Genomic DNA, 25,916 nt, shown 5'->3' on the forward strand with positions numbered 1-25,916 from the left:
AGAGAGAGAGAGAGAGAGAGAGAGAGAGAGGAAAAAGGATAAACAGGCTGGGAATGTGTGACTCAAATTATTTAATATGTGTGAAGACTTGAGTTTAGTCTCCAGTACTACAAAGAAAGAAAATGGATAGAAGTTCTATGCTCCTGGAAGTGTCCTGCCTCCGTGGGAAGGTTGGTTTGTGCTCCATGCATCAGCTCTGGTTTGGGATCATTCACTCTCACTTCCTTTTCCTCAGCTTTGCCTACTCTTGTCAGGAGGGAGAAACCAAGGAACTCTGGTCCTCAGGACACCACCTCAAGTCCTGCCGGGCCGTTGTCTTCTCAGAGGATGGGCAAAGTAAGCGGCAGGACTGGGGAAGGCAGCCAGCAAGTGGTAGAGGGCAGAGGACAACGAGCAGTACCTAACCTGGGCCTTTTCCCCCTAGAACTTGTTACTGTCTCTAAGGACAAAGCAATCCACATCTTAGATGTCGAACAGGGACAATTGGAAAGGCGAATTTCCAAGGCCCACAGGTAAGGAAAATCAGGTATATGTGGACCTAGTGAGGGTTGAGGGCTCACCTTCGCAGTAGAGAAGTCTCTACTCTAACAAATTCCCATTTTTGTGTTTCCAGTGCCCCCATCAACAGTGTGCTGCTTGTGGATGAGAATGCTCTGGTTACGGGGGACGACACAGGTGGCATCCGGCTGTGGGACCAGCGTAAAGAGGGCCCTTTGATGGATATGCGGCAGCATGAGGAGTATATTGCTGACATGGCTCTAGACCCAGCCAAAAAGCTGCTGCTGACAGCCAGGTACAACCTTAAACATAACTCCCTGCTCATCTTCTTCCCTCGGGGCCCAGTGGTGAATAGGTGCCTGTAGTAGTCTTCCTCAAATAGAACTTCCCATCTTATCTGCTTTTCTTTACAGTGGGGATGGCTGCCTTGGTGTCTTCAACATCAAGAGACGCCGGTTTGAGTTACTCTCAGAGCCTCAGTCAGGAGATCTAACCTCCGTCGCCCTCATGAAAGTACAGCTGGGTATGATGGGATAGGGTCCATCTACTAGGGGATCTGTTGTGAAGTGACTCCACAAACACTGTTTGCTCTGTTAACCTGCAGTACGGGAAGAAGGTGGCCTGTGGATCTAGCGAGGGGACCATCTACCTCTTCAATTGGAATGGTTTTGGGGCTACAAGTGACCGCTTTGCCCTGAGAGCAGAGTCCATTGACTGCATGGTTCCAGTCACCGAGAATCTGCTGTGCACTGGCTCCACGGATGGAATCATCAGGTAAGGGGAGCCGGGAGCAGCCCTCAAGCACAGGAATTATAAACCAAGCTAAGCCAGTTCCTAACACTCCTCTCTGCTCAGGGCTGTGAACATCCTGCCAAACCGAGTGGTAGGTACTGTGGGCCAGCATGCCGGGGAGCCTGTGGAGGTGCTAGCCCTATCCCATTGCGGCCACTTTCTGGCCAGTAGTGGCCACGACCAGCGCCTCAAGTTTTGGGACATGACTCAGCTTCGAACCGTGGTTGTGGATGACTATCGGCGACGCAAGAAAAAGGGAGGGCCACTTCGTGCCCTGAGCAGTAAGGCTTGGAGCACGGACGACTTCTTTGCAGGGTTGAGGGAAGATGAAGAGGATGCCAAGGCTCCAGAGGAGGTGGTGAGGGAGAGTGATGACGATGATGACAGTGACTAAGGGAGGGACAAGGAGCTGTTTTCTGGGACAGATTTCCCCAAAGAAATCTGTTGATGCTGTAGATTGAACCTACTACCTTGAACATGATCAGCTCAGCTCTACCACTGAGTTTCTATATTCTACTGTGTCATGTAAGAAATGACATGGACTCAGGGCCCCAAAGTGGGGAAGTATTTGCTCCCCCTATCATTGTAAAACAAACTCTACAACTACTACAGCAAGACACATGTATACCAAGCAGACACATGTATACCAACTGGGGTTTTAATATAAATAAAACCAGTATAGAAAAACAAAAACCGTGTAAGCCCAAACCAGGGACAAGTGGTGGGAGGAAGGGCTCTTTGGTTCAGCCAGTTCTCCAAATAAAAACAAAGATTCATAGTAAGTTCTGGTGCCAAGCTGGGAAAGACTAAGGATAGCAGGTCAGACCCTGGGCTCAGTGGGGGAGGGCAAGGTTCCTCACAACTAAAGTAGCACTTAGGTGCGACAGGGTCCTGTCCCAGCAGGGAAAGCTGTCACCAGGCCCTGGGCTGCCCAGGCCTGCTGGGCTGGGGGGTTGGCACAGGCTCTGCTTAACCCACTTAGGGTGCCTGTAGAAAGAACGGGTCACTGCTTAACCATAGTACCTGCTTCAGCCCCAGGAGACCACAAGCTGGCCCTAGGTTCACTCAGTGCCTCCAGCAGCTGTGCGGACACAGCATCCTTGGCCACCTCATGCCCATCCTGCCAATCAGAGGCCAGCACAACCCAAATGAGGCCACTGAAAGGCACTGGATGCCCAGGGATCACCACCTGGTACCAGAAGCGATGCCAGCCAGCAGGCCCTGTTCCCAAACACTTGGTCAGGAACACTGGGCTGCCTAGCTTCATCCGTTGACACAGCAGCTGGAGGGCAGCCCGAGCCCCTTGGGACCCCAGCTTCTCCCTGGTCTGGGTTAGTTGGCTGACATCTGGCCTGAGGAACCTCAGTGAGGGACCTGCAAGCTGCTGGCGGAAGTGCTGCTTTAGGTCTGGCTTGAGCCACTCCACAGCCACCTGCTCTCCACAGAGGCGTGACTGACCTGTCAAAAAATAAAAAAAGGCAGAGAGACAAGGGCAGCGTTAAACACTAGGAGCAGCAAGCACTTAAGACCAGACTTTGAAGTGACTTGCCACAGGCGATGTTTAATGCCTCTCCACTTGTAGGTGGTGTGACAACTTCCCTAGGCTTCATTATTCCCTAGGGGAATACAAAGCAGCCAGGCTCTATTTGCTTAATAACCATCACAATGGCTTCCTTTCTGGTCAAAGAAAACTGAAACTAAGATTTATCACTGTTTATCCTCCACTGAGTTAGAAGTGGTACTGGCTGCATTAGCCCATCTGGAATTCACCTTTAATCCCAGCATTAGAGAGGCACAGTTAGGCATATCACTGAGTTTGACACCAGCCTAATTTACAAAGTAAGTCCAGGACAGCCAGGGCTATTACAAAGAGAAACCCTGTCTTGGAAAAAACAAACAAAGCCACCCAAGACCTGTAAGACAAGTGACTTAAATATAGGTAAGTAGTGGCAGCAACATTAATATGGCAGCAGTTCAGGAACTCCACTTGTGTCTGACTATAGATTTGGGGGTATGTTGTTAAGTAGCCAGCCACCCCTCCGCACCTTCCACCCCTACCTTCTACCAGGGCCTTTTTGGCCATGGCAGCAGCTCGGTGCGTACTGAACTTGAGCAGTGCAATCTGAGAAGGCGCAGACCCAGGACTGGGTAGCAGCAGTGTCTCCTGCAGGCAGGGACCGAACGGTTGCAGGGCGAGCAGTAACGCTCGGCGGTTCAAGCTAAGAGGCAGCCCGTCCACCGTCAGCTCGCACTTCTCGGTGCTTCGGCACACCAGGAGCTGGCAAGAAGGCCGCAGCTGGTGGTTGTGCAGCGTAGCAATGGCGGCCTGGGCACCGCGCCGCGAGCTGTAGCGCGCATAGGCAAAGCCGCGGTTCAAACCACTGAAGGTCATCATTAGGCGGAACTCATAGAGGCGCCCCACGCGCTGGAAGAGTGGGATTAGCTGGTGCTCGTACACGTCCTGCGGAAGTCGTCCGATATACACCTCGGACCCTGATGGTGGCGGGCTGCCCACCCAGCCTGGAGGGAGAGGATTTTGTTGGTTACTGTGGTCCACAAGGATGTTTTTAAGCTCCAGGATAAAGCTGGGGGGTGGGGGGCGGAGAAGGGAGACCATCTGGAAATATTGACACCTTTCTGGCTCCTGGGGGTCGTTACCATAATTGGACTAGACTGTAAACAACTAGGCCCGCACCATCCTTGACGGCCAGTGTGGAAGGGAGGCCAGACAAATGGCCACATCTAGTAGAGAGTAATTTGGGTTTTCTGACTTTGGAGCCTATCTATAGAGTGGCCGTGGATGGCCTAGTGTCACAGGGGCTGGGGCTACTGTACCTGGGGGTGGCCCTCCATACTTCCTTTGCCCGTTGACCTGCACCAGGCGGATGCCAGTCTCTCTTACCCACGCCTCCAGGGCTGCCTTGTTCTCTGGATTCACCCTCTCACACCATTGCTGGGGGAGAAAGGTAGGTTGGAATGGGGCATCACCGGCCCTGTTCCACCTCGTTAGAGGTGTTGGGGGTCACCGTAACCACCCCCTTCTGTAGGCCGTGCCCAAGAATCACTTAGGTCTTCATTTACTAACCTCGCACTCCCGTTTGGACTGCATGGCTCTTTCCAAAGTCTTACAGTTCCCTCTTTAGACCTTCCTTCGGCTTCTGCCTCTGGAAGATTCCCTGCCCTCCACGCCCCCTCTAAGTTCTCATTGGCTCTGAGCACGACCCCGCCTCTCAAAGAGTCATCCTTGCACGCTCTGCACGCCCTTGGAAATCTCGAACCCCCCCACTTAGGACCGTGAGTGGGAGGAGTTCCATCGCCAAAAGTGGGCGGAGTGGAGGGAGCTCAGGGGCAGAATGGACACTGGAAACAAGAACCTCTAGCAAGACCCAGTGAGTTTGAGAAGGTTTCCTCCTTTTACCAGTGTCAGGACCGGAGGAAGGTAGCGCTAGGCATCACGGACACAGACAGGTTAGCGGTAGAGACATTTATTGGACTTTTTGGCCATAGGTTGTTCATCTGCCGTGTGGTTTTTCAATGAAGCCATCTCAAGTCCATACAGGAATTTAGGAGGCAGACGTGATTAGTCCACCTATAATCCCCGACAGTGTAGTACCTGGCCATTTTTTTTTTTGCCAGTGATTACGGATAACATAATAATAATAAAAACAAAAAACAAAAAGCCTCTGTTCTGACCACCCTTCAGTCTTCTGCTGGATCGGAAATATGCAGACTGTTTTCAGTACATATGCAGTTTTGTTTTCGTTAAGACCAATCCTGTTTCCTCTACTGGTTTGCTCAGTTCAGCAGATGGAGAGGGGCTGATTTGTTCTTCTTCTGATTTCCTCCACAAGGTCTTCTCTTCGGACATCCACCTGGCCACAACAGAGGAAGAAGGTATGAATATCTCCCTCTTAGCTGTTCCCTGAGTGCCTACTTCTAGTTACCAGGTTTGGCTCACTGGGACATGTGCCCAGTTAGGTACCCCAGAGATCTTAAATGCCACAATTATAGTTAAAGCCTAAGCCCTCGGGTTCCTTATAAGCTAGTCCTATAGGAGGCTCAGGTCTCAAACAGGCCTGGGCCAGCCCGTGCCTGACGCCCTCCTCACCTCCTCTCTGCTGGCCACGGAGCGGAGCTTGATGACGCCATCCTTGAGTTCCTGCTCACCAATGATGGCCACCAGTGGGATGCCTGCCTCCTCACAGTACTGCAACTGGTTTAGTAACTTTGGGTTCTTCTTGTACAGCAGCTCAGCCTGCAAAATGACCAAGGAAGAAAACAAAGGCTTCTGTTGTTCTCAGGGACAAACTCTGGAGGAGGGGGGAGGATGCAGCAGGCACCTTGTTCTTTTTTTAAGTGTCTTTCTTCTCCAGCTCTGAAAAAGTACCTTCATTTCCATTTCTATAAATTACTAAATCCTGTTCACAATACTATAAAGCAGAATCTTAATAACATAATGTATGGTACTGGTATTGATAAGAATAAAAAGGCTGTTAACAGCATATAAGAACAATTGGGAGAATATACTTGACAAAGCTCTCTCAATCAAGCAATCCTTTTTAGGCTTTATTTATTTATTTATTTATTTATTTCTATCCTGACCACAGTATCCCCTCCCTACCCCTCACTTCTCCCCTCCTCCCTCCTGTTTCTCTTCATAAAGGACAGGCCTCCATGGATATTAAATAGCCCCACCATATCGAGTGGCAGTAAGACTAGGCACCTCCTCTCCTCTCCTATTTTTTTTTTAATATTTATTTATTATATATGTAAGTACACTGTAGCTGTCTTCAGACACTCCAGAAGAGGGAGTCAGATCTCGTTACGGATGGTTGTGAGCCACCATGTGGTTGCTGGGATTTGAACTCCGGACCTTCGGAAGCTCTTACCCACTGAGCCATCTCACCAGCCCCCACCTCCTCTCCTATTAAGGCTCCATTAAGCAACCAACTAGGAGGAAAGGGTCCCAAATGCAGGCACCAGAGTCAGAGACAGACCCTGCTCCCTCTGTTCTGAGTCCCACATGAAGACCACACACTGTAGTGTAAGAGGCACCTTGTTCTTTGCTCCATTTGAAGAAACAATGGGAAGAAGGCACTATGTAAACTTGTATTAGTTTGTGTCTAGCACTCCCAAGTTTGCAGCCAGCCTAGGGATGGCCCCTGTACCTTGATCCCAGCATCCCATAACTCTGAGACAAGCTTCAGTCTCTCCTCCAGCAGCTTCTTCTGTGCAGATGCCACGAGCACCTGCGTCTCTGTGGTCCGTACCTTTTCCTCTGAAGCCTAGAGAGAGGCAGGCAAGAGTCAGAGCTGGACTATGCTATCGAGGAACAAACATGGAGGCTGTAGCTGGGATCCTGAGAGACCAAGTCCAACTCAATGAGGTCAACTAGGGAAGGAGGGCAGCCTTCTGACCTGCCAGCTGGACATGGAATAGTTCTGAGAAGGTGTAAGAAATGAACCGACTTGTGTGACTTGGATGACAAGCTTAGTGTGATGATAAACAGCTGTAATTGCAGTGCGTGGGAGGTGGAGACAGACGGGCCAGGTGGCTAAGGCTAGCCTTGAATAGATGAGTTTGAACTTAGTATGTCTCAAAAACAAAGCGAAACAAAACAAACAACCACACAACAAAACCAAATGAAAATCCAAGAAAACACATAATGGGACTGGAGAGATGGCTCAGCAGTTAAGAGCACTGACTGCTTCCCACAAGGCAGCTCATAACCATCTGTAATTGAGATCTGAGGGGATCTGATGGTCCCTCTGTGGGGACCAGCCACAGATGCACATGTAGGCACTAACATTTATCTACATAAAATAAAAATTGGAACGACAACAAAACCAGAACAAAACACTAAAACACAACAATAATAAAATGTGTAACTATTTTGAGCCCAGGGCCTTGGGGCATATTTCCCACTGAGAGGAAGAACAGCGTTTCTTTTGCTATTCTCTAGTGGAAAAAGAACCAAGATTTACAAAACTATCCTAAAAGCCAGGCCTGAGGGCTCAACCTAGCAACACAGTAAAGTTAAAACTCCTTTCTCCCAAGAGGTTAGGGGTCACAGGCACAATCACAAGGAAATGCCTTTGAGACCACCTCAAGTCACCACTGGTACCTGGTCTTCACTTTCTACTCTTCCATTTCCACTAGTTATGTGTGGATGTAGGCACAAAGAACTCCTCAACCTTTTCTGAAAAACTGTTTTCAAAGCTACAACATAAGATGTCTACTAGAGGGCTAGATGGCTCAGCGATTAAGAGCACTGACTGCTCTTCCAGGGGTCCTGAGTTCGAATTCCAGAGGCCACATGGTAGCTCACAACTATCTGTGATTAGATCTGATGCCCTCTTCTGGTGTGTCTGAGGACAGTGACAGGGTACTTACATTAAAAAAAAAAAAAAAAAAAAAAAAAGATGCCTACTAGAATGACCTCAAGTGAGCATGTGGTGTCATCTTAGAGAAAACAGGACAGGAAGACGGGAAAGCAGCTGGAGCATTCCGGAGACCCCAGTGCAGTGAGCCACTTAAGAGTTCCAGCTACAAAGGTGTTCAGTTGTGAGAAGCCTGGGGAGCTCCCGTGTCACTCTGGGTCCTAGGGAGGCAGAGCGGCCTTCTGCGTAAGCCCAGGGCCTTGGGTATATTTCCCAATGAGAGGAAGAATAGGGTTTCTTTTGCTATTCTCCAGTGGAGAAAGAACCAAGATTCACAAAACTATCCTAGAAGCCAGGCCTGAGGACTTAACCTAGTCCACCTATTCAGAGGCTGATCCAGGAGAATTTAAGACCTAAGTGGGCTACACACTGGGTTTAAAGTCACCCTGGGCAACTCAATTAGACCCTGTCTTAAACTAAGTGAAAAAGAGCACAGTGATAGAGTGCTTGCCTAGCTTGTACAAGGCCCAGGTTCAATTTTCAGGATCATAAACATATCCAGACACACACACACACACACACACACACACACACACACGACACTGGCTTATAAATGAGTGAGACTGAAAGCTATTAATCATCTTTTCTGCATTTCTCAGAGATGATCCCTATCCAAAGCCTGTCCCTAGGAGTTCACAGGCCACCTGCCCTAGGACTTACCTCTAATCTTTGCTCTACAATGGAAAAGATCCGCTCCACTCCAATACTGAGCCCAACACATGGCACCTTGCGCCCCTTGGGGTCAAACATGCCAACCAGGCCATCGTAGCGCCCTCCAGCAGCTATGCTGCCCACACCCAGGGGCTCTTCCCCAGCTTGGGTTGGCATCTGTAGCAGCACCGCCTCATAGATGACCCCAGTATAGTAGTCTAGCCCCCGAGCAAGGCTCAGGTCAAAGGAGATCTGTGGAGGCAAGGTCATGGTCAGTAGCAGATAGGATTGAGGACCCCAAGCCACAGAGGTCAGCTGGGGCTCCTATCTCCAACTTCACTTACCTTGTCATCAATGCCAAACAGGATTAGATATTCAAAGAGCAGCTTTAAGTCTCCCAAGCCCTCTACAGCCTGTTTGTTTTGGGAGAGTTTAGGATCCTGCAGTAACTGCTCCACCAGAGAAACCCCACCTGAGGAAACAAATTTGTAGGCCAGATGGACAAGAAAAACAAACAAACAAACAAACAAACCAACCAACCAAACCCCAAACCAGTAGGTCTACCTTTGGTCTGGGCTGCAGTTACATGTACACGCGACACTCCCCCTTCACCAACACACACACACACACACACACTACATGTGATCACTCCCCCTTCACCAACACACACACACACACACACACACACACACACACAGAGTTCAACTTCAGCACTGAGGGCAGGGATGTGGGCTGGGTTCTTTTCTCACCATGCTGCTGGACATAGTCCCCGATGCGATCAGCCACTTCCGGTGCAAGGCCCTTCTCTCCCACCATCTCATTCTTCACTTCCTCCCAGGAAACCTGGGCAGACAACAACAGTCAGAACAAGTACGGACCCTTCTCGAGGAGCGACCTGAGAGCAAAGGTGTCCTTTAACATCTGCACTGGGGCCCGTCCTCCTCCAGTAGGCAGAGAGGAAGCTATCTCTCCTCATAAAATTTCACTGTTTAAAACAGGGCAGGGTCTAGGAAGAGTCAGCCAGGGGGTTGGGTTGTTACCTTGTCTAGCTTGTCCACTGAGGAGCAGATGGTACGGAACTTGCTATCAGGAACACCACAGACAGCAAACATCCCATCTAGGATGCGCCTGTCGTTTACCTGAGAGGAGCAAGGGATAGGGAAGAGGGAGTCTGTTTACTTTGCATGATTCCCTATAGTCTCTATCACAGGGGATAATGAACTGTGAGAGGCCAGGCCACACCTTCCCCTCCCAGTCCTATCCATCTCTGACCTTGACCAGGAAGTTGCCGATCTGAAGTGAACTCAGGATCTCGCACATAATCTTTAGGCACTCTGCATCAGGAATCATGGGGTCGAACTGTCCGGCAATGTCAAAATCCTGCAGGGAGAGAGGAAGGTGAGTGGCATGTGATGGACTCCTGAAACTTCTACTCTGTTGGCATCTGAGCACAGGCCTTCCCCTTTGTTTTGTCTCATCATCCACTCTCGGGCTCTCAGCAGTCCTGTTTGCCTGTCTGTTATGAAACCATTGTTCTTCATTCAATTCATCTTCCTTAGCTTCTCCTACTGTTGTGGGGAAACTTCCCAGCCTTAGTCAGTGTGTCTCTGTCACTGTGTCTGTCTGTCTGTCTGTCTCTGTGGCAATTCTGGGGCTTCAAGCATGTGAGGAAATCACTTTACCATTGAGCTCCTGCCCAAGCCCTTCGCACCTTAAATCTTTTGCTATTTTTTTCCCCATCTGTCAGAAATCCTGCCACATTAGTCTAGAAGACTTGATAGCAATTCATACTGAACTTCATTCTCTGTTGGGATTCTAATACTGTGGTAATAAAGAACCTGGAGCTAGAACAACTCCCTGGTGTCCTAGTGTGTACAAAGCCCTGCATCCAATCCCCAGCACCAAAAAGAAGCAAGTAATTTTTTTTTCTAAACAAAACAACCCACTGCCCCTGAAAACCCCTACCAAACCAGGTCCTCAAATAACTGATTGTTTGTCTTATTCTTCAAGTCCACCAACCCATCAGGAGGTCTACATGCAGATATCAGGGGAATCTAAGAGCATTTTTTGAGACCATCTAGTGTGTTCAGGATGCACACAGTAGGCCCTACTGGAGAGAGGGCTTGAGTTACCCATCCTGCTCCATGGTTTTCAGACACTCACGCATTGATAGAATTCACGGTAACGGCCTCGGGTCATAGCTGGGTTGTCCCGGCGATACACCTTTGCTATATGGTAGCGTTTAATGTTGGTCAGTTTATTCATTGCCAGATACCGAGCAAAAGGGACCTGATAACACAGTGTTAAGAAAAAGAAGCCTTCGGTGGCTGCTGGGATATCGTCACCCACAGAAGCCAGGGTCTAACCCTGTGGGTACAGATAAACCACACCTAGAAGAGAAACAGCACGTCTCATTGTCAGGAAGAATTAACTGTGTAGTCATAAAAGGCAGCTGAAGCAGGGAAGAAGAGTAAGGCTCCTTCCTCTCTGACTGTTTCCCTAGACTATGCGGACCAGAGGAGAGAAGGGAACTTGGCAGATTAGACACAGCAAGAAAAGGGCTCTTGTGGAATCCCTAATCGGATGATTGATTGGTAGTTTTAATGAAACTGGCCCCCATAGGCCTGTGTATTTCTCTGCTTAGTCTCCAGTTGATGAACTATCTGGAAGGATTAGGCAGTATGGCCTTGTTGCGGCAGTGTGTTACTGGAAGTGGGCTTTGAAGTTTCAAAAGCCCACCCTGGGCTCAATGTGTGTGTATGTCTCTCTCTCTCTGTTCCCCCCCNCCCCCCTTCTCCCCCGCCTCCGCTGCCTGTGAATCGGGATGTAAAGCTCTCAGCCACTTCTCCAGCACTATGCCTGCCTTTGTGCTGCCATGCTCCCTGGCATGATGATAGGCTAACTCTATAAACTATAAGCAAGCCATCAATTAAATGCTTTCTTTTATAAGAGTTGCCTTGGTTATGGTCTCTACACAGCAATAGAACAGTGACTGAGACACTTGAAGATAAAGGAAATAGTAATCAATTACAGAAAAGTCTGCCCACTGGGACTGGCCAGGAGCTGTTGTAAAATTGGGAACAGAATTTTTTTTTTTTTTGACAGTTTTTTTTTTTTTTCTGTGTAGCCTTGGCTGTCCTGGAACTCTGTAGACCAGGCTGGCCTCAAACACAGAGGACAACCTGCCTTTGCCTCCCAAGTGCTGGGACTAAAGGCTTGCCCCTGGCAAAGCTGGAGATTTCTAAGATTATATTCTGCTTACCCAAAGTCCTTTATCTTGCTTTAGAGGAAACAATTCCTTTCACTGTCAGTGGCTTCATATTTAATCTTACCTGTGCCTGCTGTCCCTAAAACCAAGTTCAACTCCAGTGAGTGCCAATTCCTAAAAGTCTTAAGAACCCAGGTTTAGAAGGATACAGTAAGGTCATAACGGAGAGACAGCAGCTCCCCACCCTGGTCCTTCAAGTCATAGATAAGCTTTGAGTCTTCTCCGTACTTTCCAGTCAGTGTTTCCTGGAGAAACCAAAGGAGAAATAGGATCACAATAATAAGTCACACTTTAACTTGTGGGGCTTTTTTTGTTTTTTTTTTTTTTGAGGCAGGGTCTTACTATGTATCTCTGGCTGGCTCTGAACTACCAGAGCTCTGCCTCCCTCTACCTCCTGAATGCTGGGATTAAAGGCTTGGGCCACCACATCTGGTTATAAGTAGGGTTTTAAAATTATTATTACTATTACTGTCGTTGCTGCTGCTGTTAAATTGTTTGACGCTAGGGATTGAACCTAGGCTTTGTCCTGGGTGGGCGATTCCTCTATCACTAAGCTGTAGTCCCTGCCCTTAGACCTCTAGTCTATAGGGACTAGAGAAACAGCTCAGCAGTTAAGAGCATTGGTTGCTCTTCAGAGGTCCTGAGTTCAATTCCCTGCAACCACGTGGTGGCTCACAACCATCTGTAATGGGATCTGATGTCTCTTCTACTATGCAGGCATACATGGAACTAGAGCACTCATATTAATAAAAGTACATAAGTAAATACATCTTTTAAAAAAGACCATTATAAACACAAAAACTTACTACTCCAACGTGACTAATTTCAACTTGTCTGTATTTCTGTAGTCCCTCTGCTTTTCATCCTAATGCTTGTAAGTTTGATGTAGTTACAGTTAATCAGGATTATACGCAGGCACATCCAGCACTCAGAAGGCAGAGGCAGGTACATCTCTCTGAGTTCGAAGCTGGCCTAGTCTACTTAGAAAGACTTTCAAAAAGACAGAACAAAAAAAATTAAAAAGGAATAACAATTCAGTGTTGATATTCTGCTTTTTTTTTCTATATTGTGGCAGAGCTAAACTATTACTACTCTCTCCGGCCCCCACTCTCCATGTTTTTCAAGTCAGGGTCTCTCTACTTAGCCCTGGCTGTCCTGGAACTCACTCTGTGGACCAGGCTGGCCTCAAACTTCACCTGCCTCTGCCTCCTAGTGCTAGGATCAAAGGTGCACCAGGCCCTGCTAAAATATTATGTTTTTTTTTTACAACCATTATTTATATTGTATGTGTTCATATGCATTAAGGTCAGTGGATAACTTGTGAAAGTTGGTTCTCCCATCCTGTGAAGATTAAACTCAGCCATCAGGCTTGGCAGTAAATGTCTTTTTTGTTTGTTTGTTTTAAATTAGGATCTTTATTTTATGTACATTGGTGTTTTCCTGCATGTATGTCTGTGCGAGGGCACAGGAGTCCCTGGAACTGGACTTACAGACAATTGTGAGCTACTATGTGGGTAATGGGAATTGAACTCAGGTCTTCTTAGTCAGGGCGTCATCTCCCCAGCCCTGGTAGTAAATGTCTTTACCCACTGGGCCATCTTAGTCAGTCCTAAGGTATTATTACTTAAGATTTATAAAAAGTTAAAAAATAATATATATTTACTTTATTTATGGATATGAGTGCTTTGCATGTTTGTATGTTCATCATATGCATGCCTGGTGCCTGTGGCAGTCAGAAGAGTGTTGAATCCTTTGGAACCCCAGTTGCAAATGATTGTGAGTCACATGGATGTTGGGAACAAAACCCAGATCCTCTGCACGAGTAACAAGTGCTCTGCTGAGCCATCCCTCCAGCCGCGCTAAAGGAGTTAGGATTTTGTACCGATCTTGCTGAAGATCCGAGTTTGAGTCACAGAACCTAAGTCAGCTCACACCTCCTCTACCTCCAGCTCCATGGGCATCCTATACCTCTGACTCCCCAGGCACCTGTTCTCATGTGCACACATTCACACAATGAAAAATAAATCTTACTCCCCCACCATTAAAAAGTAAGCCAATAAAAAAGATGTATAGTTTTCCAGTGAGACTCAAGGTGCAGTGAGCTAGACCTGTAACTCAGGAGGGCAGAAGCACCCAGCTTGTGGTTCAAGGCCTGCCTGGGTTATAATGAGACTGTCTCAGAACAACAGAAAGAAGCTTTGCCCTTATCTATCTGCTAATACCACCCTATTTGATGTTTATGCCATTCCAGGTAATACACATTTCCAAAACGTGTTACTAGGCATATCTATTCACACAGCTTTCTGGTTTTGAATATTTTTCTTGAAGATAAGTTTATAGGAATGCATTATCAAGTTAGCAAATATATATGCTTTTTAAAGTCTGAGATATGAACAACGTCAGAAAGCAAAATGAAAGTCTTAAGGGCATAACAGCAGTCCATGTCCTTTGATGTCTTCAACCAGTTATAATATATCCCTCTGACCAAACCAGCCAGGATTTTAAAAGCTTTAAAAGCCCTGGTGTGTGGGCTCATAAACATTTGTATTCTGGTGGGGACTAGACTGTATTCATGGACTGGACTCTTTCTGCTCCAGTAATATGTTAAGATTCTAACCTTAGACTCCTCTATAGGAGGCCATCATGAGCCCATCCGCTGTGCAGTTTCTCCTTACCCAGTTCTCACCTTTAGTTCAAACACAGGTGTATCAATCACTTCTGCTCCATGGCGTTTGAAACAGCGGACAATGACATCAAATACCTTTTCCCGGACTGCCATCTGCCGGGGGCTATAGTCTCTCGTGCCCTTCAGAGTAAAATCAAAACACAAGGATGACATTTAAAACAAAGAACAGTAAACTCTAGAAATATCCAAAGTCCAGCTCAGCAACAAGGGACACAAATACTGCTGTAAAAGTGGGAAGACAGCTCAGAAGAGGCCCTGTGACTCCATCTGCCAGCTAGGTTCTGTTTTCCAGAATTCAGAGCCATTTTCTCAATTTAAGTTTTCTGAAAACTCAACACTAAGTGTATTTCCTTGCACAGCAGAGAACTTGACATGTATATTATTGATTCAAAGTGGCTCCACGGGTCTAATGCTAAAGTTTATGTGCAATTTTTTTCCAACCTAATTTCCTTTCAAATTCTATTTAACAAAGGTATTTCTGAGTGCACACTCTCACAGAGCCTGGTATGGTGGCACCTGGAAGGCAGAGGCTAGGGGACCACCGAGTTCAAGGCTAGCCTGATCCGTAACAGTGAGACCCCTTTCTAAGACAAAAGCTCCAAGACAGGGTAGGCAGATACATTCTATAGCTGAATTACAGGCTGTCAAGAAGTCAAGTGACCACCTAAGAGCACTCAGCAAGTGCACAGTGAAGCCTGTCTCCCACCCAGACCAGAGATTTTGGTCTAGGCCATGATAGCCTGTTCTAGAGCCTTTGGTCTAAGGACCTTCTCACATTCTTAGCTACAAACTCTCAACCCAGAGGTATTATTTCTATGTATATTTGCCACATACAAAAGTTAAAGTGCAAAATCTTATTGACATATCTTTACACATCAACACAAATAATATTTTGAGTGAATTAAAAGATGTAGTGAGAAGAGTAACATTGATCACATTTTGGCAAATCTTGTTTACAGGTTTTTGTTTTGGTTTTTCAAGACAGGGTTTCTCTGTGTAGCCCTGGCTGTCCTGGAACTCACTCTGTAGACCAGGCTGGCCTCAAACTCAGAAATTCACCTGCCTCTGCAGTCTTATTTTGTATTTTATGTGTATGGTGCTTTTCATGCATGTATGCCCATGCATCACTGGCACGTCTGGTGCCTGTGGAGGCCAGATGAGGGTGTCAGACCTTCTGGAACTGGAGTTACAGATGCTTGTAATCTGCCATGTGGGTGCTGGGAATCAAACTCAGGTTCTCTGCAAGAGCAGCAGGTGTTCTTAACAGCTGAGCCATCTCTCCAGCCCACTTTTGCAAATCTTTAATGTTTTCCTTAATAAAGACAGTTAATTTTCCTATGTGCTTTTTGTATTAAATTTCTATTGATGTATATTGGTCTGGTTGAAAAATATGAAGAAACTCTAATGTTACACAGGTGTGTTCTCTTTTTGTTTGTTTGTTTTTTTCGAGACAGGGTTTCTCTGTATAGCCCTGGCTGTCCTGGAACTCACTTTGTAGACCAGGCTGGCCTCAAACTCAGAAATCCGCCTGCCTCTGCCTCCTGAGTGCTGGGATTAAAGACGTGAGCCACTATGCCTGGCTTTACAGGTGTGTTCTTATAAAAGTATGCGTACCCAATGAGCTTCTCAACTCTTAATATTCTTTTTTGGTTCTACATCAAAATCCAAGTACTTGTTCTTTAAAGGCTAGTTATAATGTGGAATCTGAAAGCCATAGCAGTAAAAATTTCATAGTTACATTTAGAAGCCCTAGTCATTTGCGGAGGATGGTGCATATTCATAATACCAGCACTGGCAGGCAGAGGCATGAGTATCAACTTAAGTTCAAGTCCAGTTGTTCGGTTTTCATAGTGAGTTCCAGGTCAATCCCGACCACATAGCAAAATTCTGGCTTAAGAAACAAATCTAAACATTCTCAGTTATAGCAGTAACTAGAATTGTTAAATACAGAGTCAGTGGGATGGCAATCACCTATGGGATGAAGGCAGGGTAGAGAAAGGAATATTGTTAAATGGGTAGAGTTTCAATTTTGAATGATGAAAAAGATCTGGAAAAACAGTCATAGCGCTCATTCCTGTTTCCACATTTGGGAGGCCAAGGCAGGAGGATTGTGGTGAGTTCCAGGCCAGTCTAGACTACAGACTAGGCCCTATCTGGAAGAAAAACAACACTTGGGAGGCAGAGGCAGGGGGATTTCTGAGTTCGAGGCCAGCCTGGTCTACAAAGTGAGTTCCAGGACAGCCAGGGCTACACAGAGAAACCCTGTCTTGAAAAACAAAACAAAATAAACAAACAAACAAACAAAAAACCCCAAAAGGTAAGTAGTGATGATTACCCTATAATATCAGCATATTTCATGCTACAGAACTGCACATTAAAACCCACCCCTGTATCTTATATGTTGAATGGATCTTTTACCCTGGTATGATTTTATATCATCTTACACTAGTTATCTAGAAAACACTGGCTTGTTGATAAGTTAGAGAGTTTTATAATGCTGACATATTTCATTATATAATACTCAGAAAATCATTTATTAACACCATCACATATCTTACCAGGATAATTCAAATTATCAGGAAGTTGTCAAACTCAGGGTAAAAGATATATGTTTCCCAAAATTCTTGACTTGAATGCCTGAGTTTCATCATTAGCAACATTTTACTGCCAGGAGATTTCCTTGAGTTGGTAAAGCCCACTTCTTTTATCGTCACCAATATGTCTGTCAGATAGTCAACTCTGCCTGCTTTGTAGCAGAAATGCTTTATAGATGTACTTGTTTCCTACTAGTGATACCTGTTATGGGCGAGGGTCAAGATTGATTAAAATTAATAATTTAACTATAAAAACCGTTATTTTTTAAGTTTATGTGGGTAAGGCCTTCTGTGTATATATATTTATGTGAATGTTTTGCCTGAAAGTATCTATTTGCACCAGGTGCACACACCTGGTGCCCAAGTAAGTCAGAAAGGGCGTGAGATCCCCTGGCATTGGAGTTAGAAATGCTTGTGAGCCTCCAGCAAGTGCTCTTAACTACTGAGCCACTCTCCCCCAGTAAAAATATTCTTAAGTACCATTTTTTATTTTGAAAGATTTCTCTTCTTTTATGGGTATGGGTGTTTTACTACATGTATGGCTATGCACTGTGTGTGTGCCTGGTGCTCACAGAGGTCAGAAGAGGATGTTGAAGCCGCTGGAACTGGAGTTACCATAGCTGGTGAGCCACTATGTGAGTACAGGGGATTGAACCTGGGTGTTGTGCGGGAGCAACAAGTGCTCTATCTCTGAGCCATTTCTCCAGTCCCATTTGTTTTAATGGTGAGTGCAAAGAGTGTGGTTTTGGTTCTCTGTATCTGCAGCTTCAATAGCCACAGGTTCAATAGACTGTGCACTGAAAATACTTAAGGTTAAAAGAAAATTCTGCCTATATTAAATATATGGATTTTTTTCCATGTCATTATCTTTGAGCAATAACTACTTATACTAGGTATTAGTAACCTAGAGATGACGTAATCATCGAGGATGTGTATAGGATACGTGCAAACGCTATACCATTTCCCATAAGGAAAGTGAATAGCTGTGGAATCCCTTTATACTATCTAAGATCAAGCCGTGTTCAACTTCCCCCAACTACCTCAGTAATAACTTCTCATGATCACCTTATTTGATCAGATTCTAACAATGTTATTTTTAGATGACATATACATTTAATCAGCAACAGCTTTCTTTTTCTTCCTTTTTTTTGTTCTTTTGTGGTGTCTCATTTGGGTTCTAGGTCTTCTAATACCGAGCCACACTCTTAATCCCCCACTCCCACCCCTATCACATTATTTATCTGTCGAAGAAACTGAATATTTGTCCCAAAAAGTTTATTCCATTCTGGATCCAGTCACCAACATCACCGATGAGTCATTAACCTGTTCTCCACTCCGTGTTTCTCCACCTTAGTCTAAAGGCCTAATTACATTCAAATTCCCCTGATGAGAATTCATAGGTGGTGCTGTGTAGTTTTTATTGCATCATATCTGCAGGGACATAATATCTGCTGCTTCTGCTTTAGTGACATTAAGACTGGTCATTGGGTTGAGGTGTGGAGGGACTGTTCAATTAAAAATTCCCTATCTTCTCTCCATTCAATACTCTGAGCAATTATGGATCATTTCTTTAATGGCATGTGTGCAGATGCCCTTGGAGGCCAGCTGGAATTACAGGCAGGTGTGGGCTGCTGTATGTGGGTGCTCAACCACTCAGCTCTTCTAGAAGAACAGCAAGCACCCTTAATTCTGAGCAATCTCTCCAGCCCCCATTTCTTTGAGATTTTAAACTTCTCTTGAGTCTCTGAAAAAGAATTGTGAGGGATGGGTGTGGTAGTACATGCCTGTAATTCTAGCACCTGTTAGGATCAAAATTTCAAAGCCAGTCTCTGATATATATATATATAATATATACACATACATACATACAGTCTCTGATATATATATGTATAAAAGGTCTGAGGCTGGTCAGGGCTTGTACTTTGGTTTTTGCTTTGTTTATTTATTTATTTTTTATTTTTTGAGACAGGGTTTCTCTGTGTAGCCTTGGCTGTCCTGGAACTAATTCTGTAGACCAGGCTGGCCTCGAACTCAGAAATTCGCCTGCCTCTGCCTCCCAGGTGCTGGGATCAAAGGTGTGCGCCACCACTGCCCAGCAAATATATGTTTATTTCCAGTCTTACATTCTGGTAAATAAACTGAATTAACTACTAAATAATACTGCATTACTCATTATTAATTAATGTAGTTAGTAAGAAATTACATTAAATAATATGAATAAACTACTAAATATTGTTGCAGAGAGCAGGAGAGATGGCTCAGGGATTAAGAGCTCTTGCCACTCTTCCAGAGACATTAATTTGTTCAATTTCCAGCACCTTGGCTTACAACTGCCTGTAAGTCCAGCTCCAGGGAATCTGACAGTCTCTTGTGGCCTCTGCATGTACCCATATTCACTTGCATAGATCCGCACACACATACAGCAAAGTGAAACTTCAAAGCCAGTACATTAACAGAACTATGTATGACATGCCAAGGGAACCCAGTAAAGGTGCAGAGGTCTGTTTATAGAAGTTACAGAATAGCATCTGAATCGAAATCCCGAGGCTGAGTTAAGCATCTCCAACTTTACTTGGTTCTATTTGTGCAGGGCTTCTTCTAGTTCCTAGGAAGTAGCACAGTTCTTTTCTGCTTTAGAGTTTCTAATCTCTGCTGAGCTTATGATTCTAACAGCCTTTCCCTGGCTATCTCTAACCTGCTTGAGAGGTCCATCATGTCACTTCCTCAGTTTGGCTCTTTATACACTGTGTGCACATGTGTGTATGGGTGTATGGTTATAGGACTGTGTGGTCTCAGGTGCCTATGGAGGCCAGTTACAGACAGTTGTGAACCACCTGATGTAGGTGCTGGGAATCAAACTTAGATCCTCTGCATGCTCTTAACTGCGGAGCCATCTCTCCAGCCCTAAATTTCTTCACATCACCACTCATAATTTGTAACTGCATATTCCTGGGTGGGATTATTTGCCCTGAATCTTAGTGGAATGCCAACATCGCAACGGCAGGCATCCAGTATGGTGTATTCAGTGCACAATGACGCCCACATAGACTTACTCAATAACTACACAATGAATGAAAGGAGTAGCAGTTAGCAGGCTGTCTCCCCTGATCAGCCTCGTTTCTGTCATCACTGCCATCGCCGAATGACTCAGGTTGAGTTCAAACCAGCCCAGTGCCTACCCCACCAACTACTGGCTTCTCTGCAGTATTCCAGATTGTGGATCAGGGCCTCTCTCTGAGGCCTCTCACAGGAATAGTTTACCTTGGGGGTTTTGAGCACAAACTTCTGTTTGCCTTCATCCTGGCCCAGCTGTGCCTTCAGTTTTAGGAGTTTCGTCACCTCCTCCTCGATCTGTGGAGGAAAAAACGCCGCTGGACTGACCATTCATCATTCCCCTCCCTCCCTTCCCTTTCCCCTCGATCCTCTCTCTCTTAGGCCTCGCTTCTCTCAGGACCCACCCTAGCTATCTCCTCACTCGGCTCCATTCACTCTATCAGCTTGGTTCCTTCATCCACATGTCTGTCCTCCAGCCAGACCACCTTCTATGCTCCTCTGGTTTTGTCCGGGCTCCTCTCCTTCCATCCAAGTCGCACCTACCTGCTCGGCGGACGCTTTCTGCTCCTTAAGACCCCTCACATGTGCTCCCTGGAGTCGCACCAGCTCCTCCAGCGCAGCTCGATCTGCCATCCTGCCTGCCAGCAGGAACTGACGGCTGTCTAAAACCCGCCTTGGTGGACTCAGCCTAGGTTCGGATGACTTCCGGTTACCGAGTCCCCGCTTTCGTGCCTAGAGTGTGTCTGGCGAAGGTGGAGGGAACACTTCCGGGTCAGGGAGCGTGAGATTCTCGGAGTTCAACCCCACCGTCCGAACTAACTCCGATCTCAGGTGTTTCCAGCTCTCCGTAGCTTTCCAGAAATCGGACTGGCCTGGTTCCCAGTTCCTTGACTTCAGTTCCAGAAAGCCAGCGTCCAGCTGCACAATGCCCCACCTGGGGCCACTGCGCCGCAGGGCCTGGGCTGCGCTGCTCGGCCAGCTCCTGCGACCTCCCAGCACTGTGTGCATCCGCGGCTGTCATAGCCAGGTGAGCCGCCCTGAGCCGGCTCCTTTCCGGTGGGGCCTCCTAGCCTGAAAGTCTAGACTCGTGGTTTCTACTGTATTATTACAATTGGTTTTTATTTTTTTATTTTCTTTTATGAGTATGGGTATTTTGCCTGCATGCATGTGTGCTCTGTGTACACGCCCGCCGAGGCCAGAAGTGGGCGTTGGAGCCCCTGTTCCAGGAGTTATAGCGGGTAGTGAGCCACCTTGCGGATACTGGGAGTGGAACCCAGGTCCTCTAAAAGAGCCATCACTCCAGTCCTGCAATTAGTTTTTTTTTATTGATTAGCCACTTTGTACTTGCACTGCCCTAAGCGTTTTATTATTGGGGAAATCTCAGAAGTTGAGAGTTTTATCTCCACTTTACAGTTGAGTAAGCGGAGATCATAGGGTTAAATGACCTCTGTGGATATATAGCAACTGAGTTATATGAGGTTTCTTCTCAATCTTGAACATATTAGAATTTGGAAAATATCGATACAGCTATTCCCCCAAACTATAAATGAACGGAGTTTATGCCCATCAGGTGAATTTACCGTAACATGAGCACAGAGAAACATTTTCAGACATAGTTGGATTTTGGAATTAGAATCAGGGTTTGGGGACTTGAACTCAGGTTTCTTTTCGGGGAGAGAGATTCTCCAAAGTATGTAATCATCACTATTTGTATTTCTGGAAGGACCTCTGGGTCTTTAGGCCTGATTCCTTTTTATAGAAGAGTTTTTCTCTATTAATTGGTGTGGGTGGGTGTTGGTGTGCTACGCAGCGTTTCTGGGCTTTGCTTTACCTGTATAGTCTGGGGATTGAGCTTAGGTAGTCCTGATAAGTGGCCAGCACCTGTACTCACAAGCCGTCTCCCCAGCACTAAGTCAGTGGTTGGTACCTGTCTTCAGACAGTGGATGCTTCGTATCACCATGCGCAACATTGTCAGTCATAGCATTTTACTGTTTCTGTTATTCCTATCATTCCATAGAATGTTATTCTAGGAATAACCAGGAAAGTTATTCCTATCATTCCATAGGTGTGTGTGTGTGTGAATTGTGGGAACTGAATTTCTCTTCAACCATGTGAATGGGTCTCAGGGATCTAACTCAGGTGGTCAGACTTGGTGGATATCCGCTGAGCTATCCTGCTGGCCCAGGTTTGTTCTTTTTTCTTTAGCGGGTTTCTTTCTTTATGCTCCACTTACCCTTTCTCTAGGTCTGATTCATTCATCCCCTCCCTCCTACCTTCCTTCCTTCCTTCCNTCCTCTCTTTCTCTTTCTTTCTTTCTTCCTTCCTTCCTTCCTTTGTGTGGTCTCACTGTGTAGCCTGGGGCTCACTATGTGGCTACTTAAACGCTGGTCTTAAACTCGTAGTGATCTGCCTGCCTCTGCCTCCAACTATTGGGATTAATGGCATGTACCACCTTTTTTGCTATTTGCGTAAGAACTGAGAACTGGAGTTGTTTTTGTTTGTTTGAGACAGGGTCTCATTATGTAGCTCTGACTGCCCTATAACTTATTATGTAGGCAAAGCTAGCCTCAAACTCACAGAGACCCTTCTGCTTCTGTCTCCCAAGTGCTGGGATTCCATGTGTGTGCATCCAGCAGAGAACTGGAGTTCTAATCCCTGCTTCTAGAAGTTTAATGGTGGCAGTTGTAGGTTTGGTGTCTATTATTCTCAGATACTTCAACTTTTTCAGACATTTAAGTGAAAATGCTTATGTAGTAAAAAGACTGGGCTTCATATATATTGCAGGTATAATTGGAAATTCCATATGAACAGGAGATCAGGATAGAGAAAATAATGTTCAGGAAACTTTTTCCTTGAGGTCAAGGGTCTTTTCAGACCCTTGATGGTCTACAGGGTCAAAGAGGTCACAGGTCTGGTCAGTGTCCAGAGAAGGTAGGTCTCATGTTCCCTTTTCTCTCAGGTTGCAAAGGCAGTGTTAACGTCTGAACAACTGAAATCACATCAAGAGAAGCCGAATTTTATCATCAAGGTTCCAAAGGTAACACCCTCTGCCCAGCCTCCCTGTCAGGAGTGGTGTGCAGGCAAGCCTGCTCTCCCTGCCTCTCTCTTTAAATCTTTTTTTTTTTTTTTCCAGGGGTTGGGGGTTGTTTTATTGTTCTTGAAATTCTAGATGGGCCTCAAGTTAGTTTCAGACATTAGATTATGGACATGACTTAACCTATAGTCTTAAATGCTCCTGATCTTTACTTTTGGCTACTTTTGCTTTCCAGGGCACCAGGGATTTAAGTCCTCAACAGATGGTTGTGAGGGAGAAAATCCTCGATAAGATTATCAGCTGTTTCAAACGTCATGGGGCAAAGGGGTTGGATACACCAGCGTTTGAGCTCAAAGTAAGAGCGGAAGGGTGCTGAGAACCCCATTGTTTACATGCCTTTGGGTTCCCACAGGGCTTTTCATCTGTGGTCTGTAGACAGTCCTCTGAATTGTAGCTATTTCTGTATGACTCTTGCAGGAAATGCTCACCGAGAAGTATGAAGACAACTTTGGCCTCATGTATGACTTGAAGGATCAAGGTGGAGAGTTGTTGTCTCTGCGCTACGACCTTACTGTATCCTTCAGAACGCAGGAGCCCGACCTGTTTCTCCCCAAATCCAGAGGACGTTTTCTGGCAGAAGGGAATAGAGGAACTTGGACAGTGCCTTTATGTCCACTTTCTCCCAGAAGGCATTTCTTCCTTCAGAGCCTACATGAAGGCCCTGTTGTTTAACGTCAGTGTGTATGAGAATGTCTCCAAGAAGTTCGCAGAAACACAGAGAACTGAGTTTAGCTCCAGAGATCCTAAATTCTGTAACTGGTGTTTATCAACGTGCCTGTAAAAGAAAATTAGTTGATTACTGTGCGTGTGTAGTGGCTGGCGCTTATGTGGACATGCATGTGAAGATAAGGGGAGAACTTTGTGGAGCGGTTCTTTCCTAACTTCTGCATGGGTCCTAGGGATAGAACTCAGATTACCAGATGTGTACAGCAAACCCCTTTCCCTGCTGTGCCATCTTATAAGTGTTAAGCCAGTGGTTCTCAACCTGTGGGTCATGACCCTCCAGGAGTTGCATGTCAGATAGCCTGCATAGCAGATATTTACATTATGATTCATAACAGTAGCAGAACAAAACAAAAACCGTTATGGTCGGGGCGGGGGGAGGGGAGGTTTACCACAACAGTAGGAACTATATTAAAGAGTCACAGTGTTAGGAAGGTTGGGAGCCACTGCTCTAAACATTTAAAAACAGAATTCTAGAAAATATGCATGTGGTCTTTGGCCTATGCTTTCAGGAATAGGATTTTAAATTGTAGGCTAATTCAGTTCTGAAGCTTTGACTACTTTGTAGGTAGTTGGGTAATGGTCTGAATGGGGGCGAAATAGACCAAGCCCAAATTTCTTAGGTCATTTCTATCCTTGCCTCTTTTTTCTGATTAACTTTCAGTTTCAGTAAGTGAAACACCTTTGTTAACACCAAGCACTGCTAGGCTTCAGAGACGGTGGGAAACAAGCCTAGGAAGGTCCTTGTTTTCATCCTGTAAAATGAGGATAATTTCCAGGAACTCATTTCTCCCTCCTGTCTGAATGGGAGGTGTTCGCATGGAACATAGTATCTTTCTTCCTCAACCTCTTTATGTAAGGTCCCTTTTGCTCGATATCTGGCCATGAATAAACTGAAGAAAATGAAACGATACCAAGTTGGAAAGGTGTGGAGGCGAGAGAGCCCAGCCATAGCCCAGGGCCGCTACCGGGAGTTCTGCCAGTGTGTAAGTGGTCACCCTGGGACAGCGTGGCCAAGTGATGGTGTTAAGTTGGGCTTCGCTGCTCAGTGGAGGGTTTGCTTTCCTATCATTTTGTCTGCCTGGGTTTGTTTTGTTGTTTGCTTGTTTTTTTTTGTTTTTGAAGCAGGGTATGTAATTCTGGGTGTCCTGGAACTCACTATGTAACTAGCTTTGAACTCAGAGAGCCATCTGCCTCTGCCTCCAGGATTAAAGGTGTGTGCACCACCATGCCTGACTTTCTTCCTTTTTTTTTTTTTCCTCTAGGATTTTGACATTGCTGGTGAGTTTGACCCAATGATCCCTGATGCAGAGTGTTTGAGGATCATGTGCGAAATCCTAAGTGGATTGCAGCTGGGGGACTTTCTCATTAAGGTGAGGCTAGCCTTGTACATAATAAAGGAGAAGTTTGAATTTGGCCTGTGAAATTGTCTTAGTATTGATTTAATGAGTCGAGAAATTTAGAGATGGCCATTGTTTTGAGGGAAAGGGCATTGATTGCCAGGACATAGGTTAATTATATTGAGTTGACAGGTAAATGACCGTCGGGTTGTAGACGGGATATTTGCTGTCTGTGGTGTTCCTGAGAGCAAGCTCCGAACCATCTGCTCCTCAATGGACAAACTAGACAAGGTAACAAAGAAAACATGCTGTAAATAGATCCTATCTGGGTTTCTGCCCTGCCCTCAAATCCCTATCATTAGGGAAAGAGTAAGGAGACCATGGCTAGTAGTGGCTATGCATGAAAAGGAAAAAGGCTAAGGAGACATTTTAGAACAAGGCCTGAGTTACACCATGCAGTGGGGACTGTGGCTGGATTTCCTGAGTTGCCTTGGGCTTTACTGAATTCACTGTTAGTCCCTTAAGACATCCATACCAAAGGAAAATGAGAGGTCCTGCTTCAGTTAGAGAAAGGGCCGAGCTAATGTTTGGATCTTAATGCAGATGTCTTGGGAAGGCGTGAGGCATGAGATGGTGTCAAAGAAAGGTCTAGCTCCCGAGGTGGCCGATCGAATTGGGGACTACGTCCAATATCATGGTAAGAAATAGGATTTTTAGAGCCATGATAGAATAGGTTGAGGGTGATGTGTGTTTGTTGAACTTTTTTTTTTTTTTT

At 45.9% G+C, this 25,916-nt stretch overlaps 4 protein-coding genes across 5 annotated transcripts in view; 2 read left to right on the forward strand and 2 right to left on the reverse strand.

Moving 5' to 3' along the window:
• Positions 1-2,072, forward strand: part of Wdr55 (WD repeat domain 55) — a 3,917-nt gene extending 1,845 nt beyond the window's left edge. Inside the window, exons 2-7 of the mRNA XM_021150571.1 lie at positions 236-336; positions 425-512; positions 614-793; positions 912-1,011; positions 1,103-1,272; positions 1,354-2,072. Of these exons, the coding sequence (XP_021006230.1) occupies positions 236-336; positions 425-512; positions 614-793; positions 912-1,011; positions 1,103-1,272; positions 1,354-1,684 (970 nt within the window). The 3' untranslated portion in view covers positions 1,685-2,072. The remainder of the gene's footprint in view (positions 1-235; positions 337-424; positions 513-613; positions 794-911; positions 1,012-1,102; positions 1,273-1,353) is intronic.
• Positions 1,933-4,447, reverse strand: Dnd1 (DND microRNA-mediated repression inhibitor 1). The gene is made up of 4 exons (XM_021150572.1): positions 4,376-4,447; positions 4,126-4,243; positions 3,349-3,810; positions 1,933-2,748 (listed from the first exon to the last, which is right to left on the reverse strand). The coding sequence occupies exons 1-4, from the start codon at positions 4,397-4,399 to the stop codon at positions 2,294-2,296; spliced, it is 1,059 nt and encodes a 352-aa protein (XP_021006231.1). The 5' UTR covers positions 4,400-4,447; the 3' UTR covers positions 1,933-2,293.
• A 312-nt stretch (positions 4,448-4,759) lies between these two features.
• Positions 4,760-20,716, reverse strand: Hars (histidyl-tRNA synthetase). Its single transcript, XM_021151123.2, has 13 exons — positions 20,527-20,716; positions 20,191-20,280; positions 14,336-14,455; positions 11,799-11,894; positions 10,545-10,670; positions 9,654-9,761; positions 9,422-9,520; positions 9,131-9,224; positions 8,726-8,853; positions 8,391-8,633; positions 6,459-6,575; positions 5,399-5,545; positions 4,760-5,162 (listed from the first exon to the last, which is right to left on the reverse strand). Exons 1-13 carry the CDS (start codon positions 20,614-20,616, stop codon positions 5,091-5,093), a joined length of 1,530 nt encoding a protein of 509 aa, XP_021006782.1. The 5' UTR covers positions 20,617-20,716; the 3' UTR covers positions 4,760-5,090.
• Positions 20,717-20,729: 13 nt separating this feature from the next.
• Positions 20,730-25,916, forward strand: part of LOC110285124 (probable histidine--tRNA ligase, mitochondrial) — a 9,179-nt gene continuing 3,992 nt past the window's right edge. The window contains exons 1-8 of one of the 2 annotated variants that reach the window (XM_021151124.2): positions 20,730-21,010; positions 22,944-23,021; positions 23,254-23,373; positions 23,496-23,591; positions 24,662-24,787; positions 25,067-25,174; positions 25,334-25,432; positions 25,745-25,838. In XM_021151124.2, coding sequence (XP_021006783.1) covers positions 20,909-21,010; positions 22,944-23,021; positions 23,254-23,373; positions 23,496-23,591; positions 24,662-24,787; positions 25,067-25,174; positions 25,334-25,432; positions 25,745-25,838 — 823 coding nt within the window. In that variant the 5' untranslated portion in view covers positions 20,730-20,908. The remainder of the gene's footprint in view (positions 21,011-22,943; positions 23,022-23,253; positions 23,374-23,495; positions 23,592-24,661; positions 24,788-25,066; positions 25,175-25,333; positions 25,433-25,744; positions 25,839-25,916) is intronic. The other variant, XM_029471884.1, reaches the window with a different exon arrangement.

The sequence above is a fragment of the Mus caroli genome, chromosome 18 (assembly GCF_900094665.2).
Source record: "Mus caroli chromosome 18, CAROLI_EIJ_v1.1, whole genome shotgun sequence".
NCBI classification, from domain to species: domain Eukaryota; kingdom Metazoa; phylum Chordata; class Mammalia; order Rodentia; family Muridae; genus Mus; species Mus caroli.

What these genes read in the sequence shown, in the direction of transcription:
- Hars (XM_021151123.2), bottom strand. Translation starts at nt 20,616, where the DNA reads ATGGCAGATCGAGCTGCGCTGGAGGAGCTGGTGCGACTCCAGGGAGCA. An exon ending in GGACTATGTCCAGCAGCATG is followed by an intron (nt 8,854 to 9,130) that starts GTGAGAAAAGAA and finishes TTGTTTCCTCAG; the next exon opens with GTGGGGTTTCTCTGGTGGAG. An exon ending in TTGTAGAGCAAAGATTAGAG is followed by an intron (nt 6,576 to 8,390) that starts GTAAGTCCTAGG and finishes GCCTCTCTCTAG; the next exon opens with GCTTCAGAGGAAAAGGTACG.
- Dnd1 (XM_021150572.1), bottom strand. Translation starts at nt 4,399, where the DNA reads ATGCAGTCCAAACGGGAGTGCGAG. An exon ending in GTATGGAGGGCCACCCCCAG is followed by an intron (nt 3,811 to 4,125) that starts GTACAGTAGCCC and finishes CTCTCCCTCCAG; the next exon opens with GCTGGGTGGGCAGCCCGCCA. An exon ending in CAAAAAGGCCCTGGTAGAAG is followed by an intron (nt 2,749 to 3,348) that starts GTAGGGGTGGAA and finishes ATTTTTTGACAG; the next exon opens with GTCAGTCACGCCTCTGTGGA.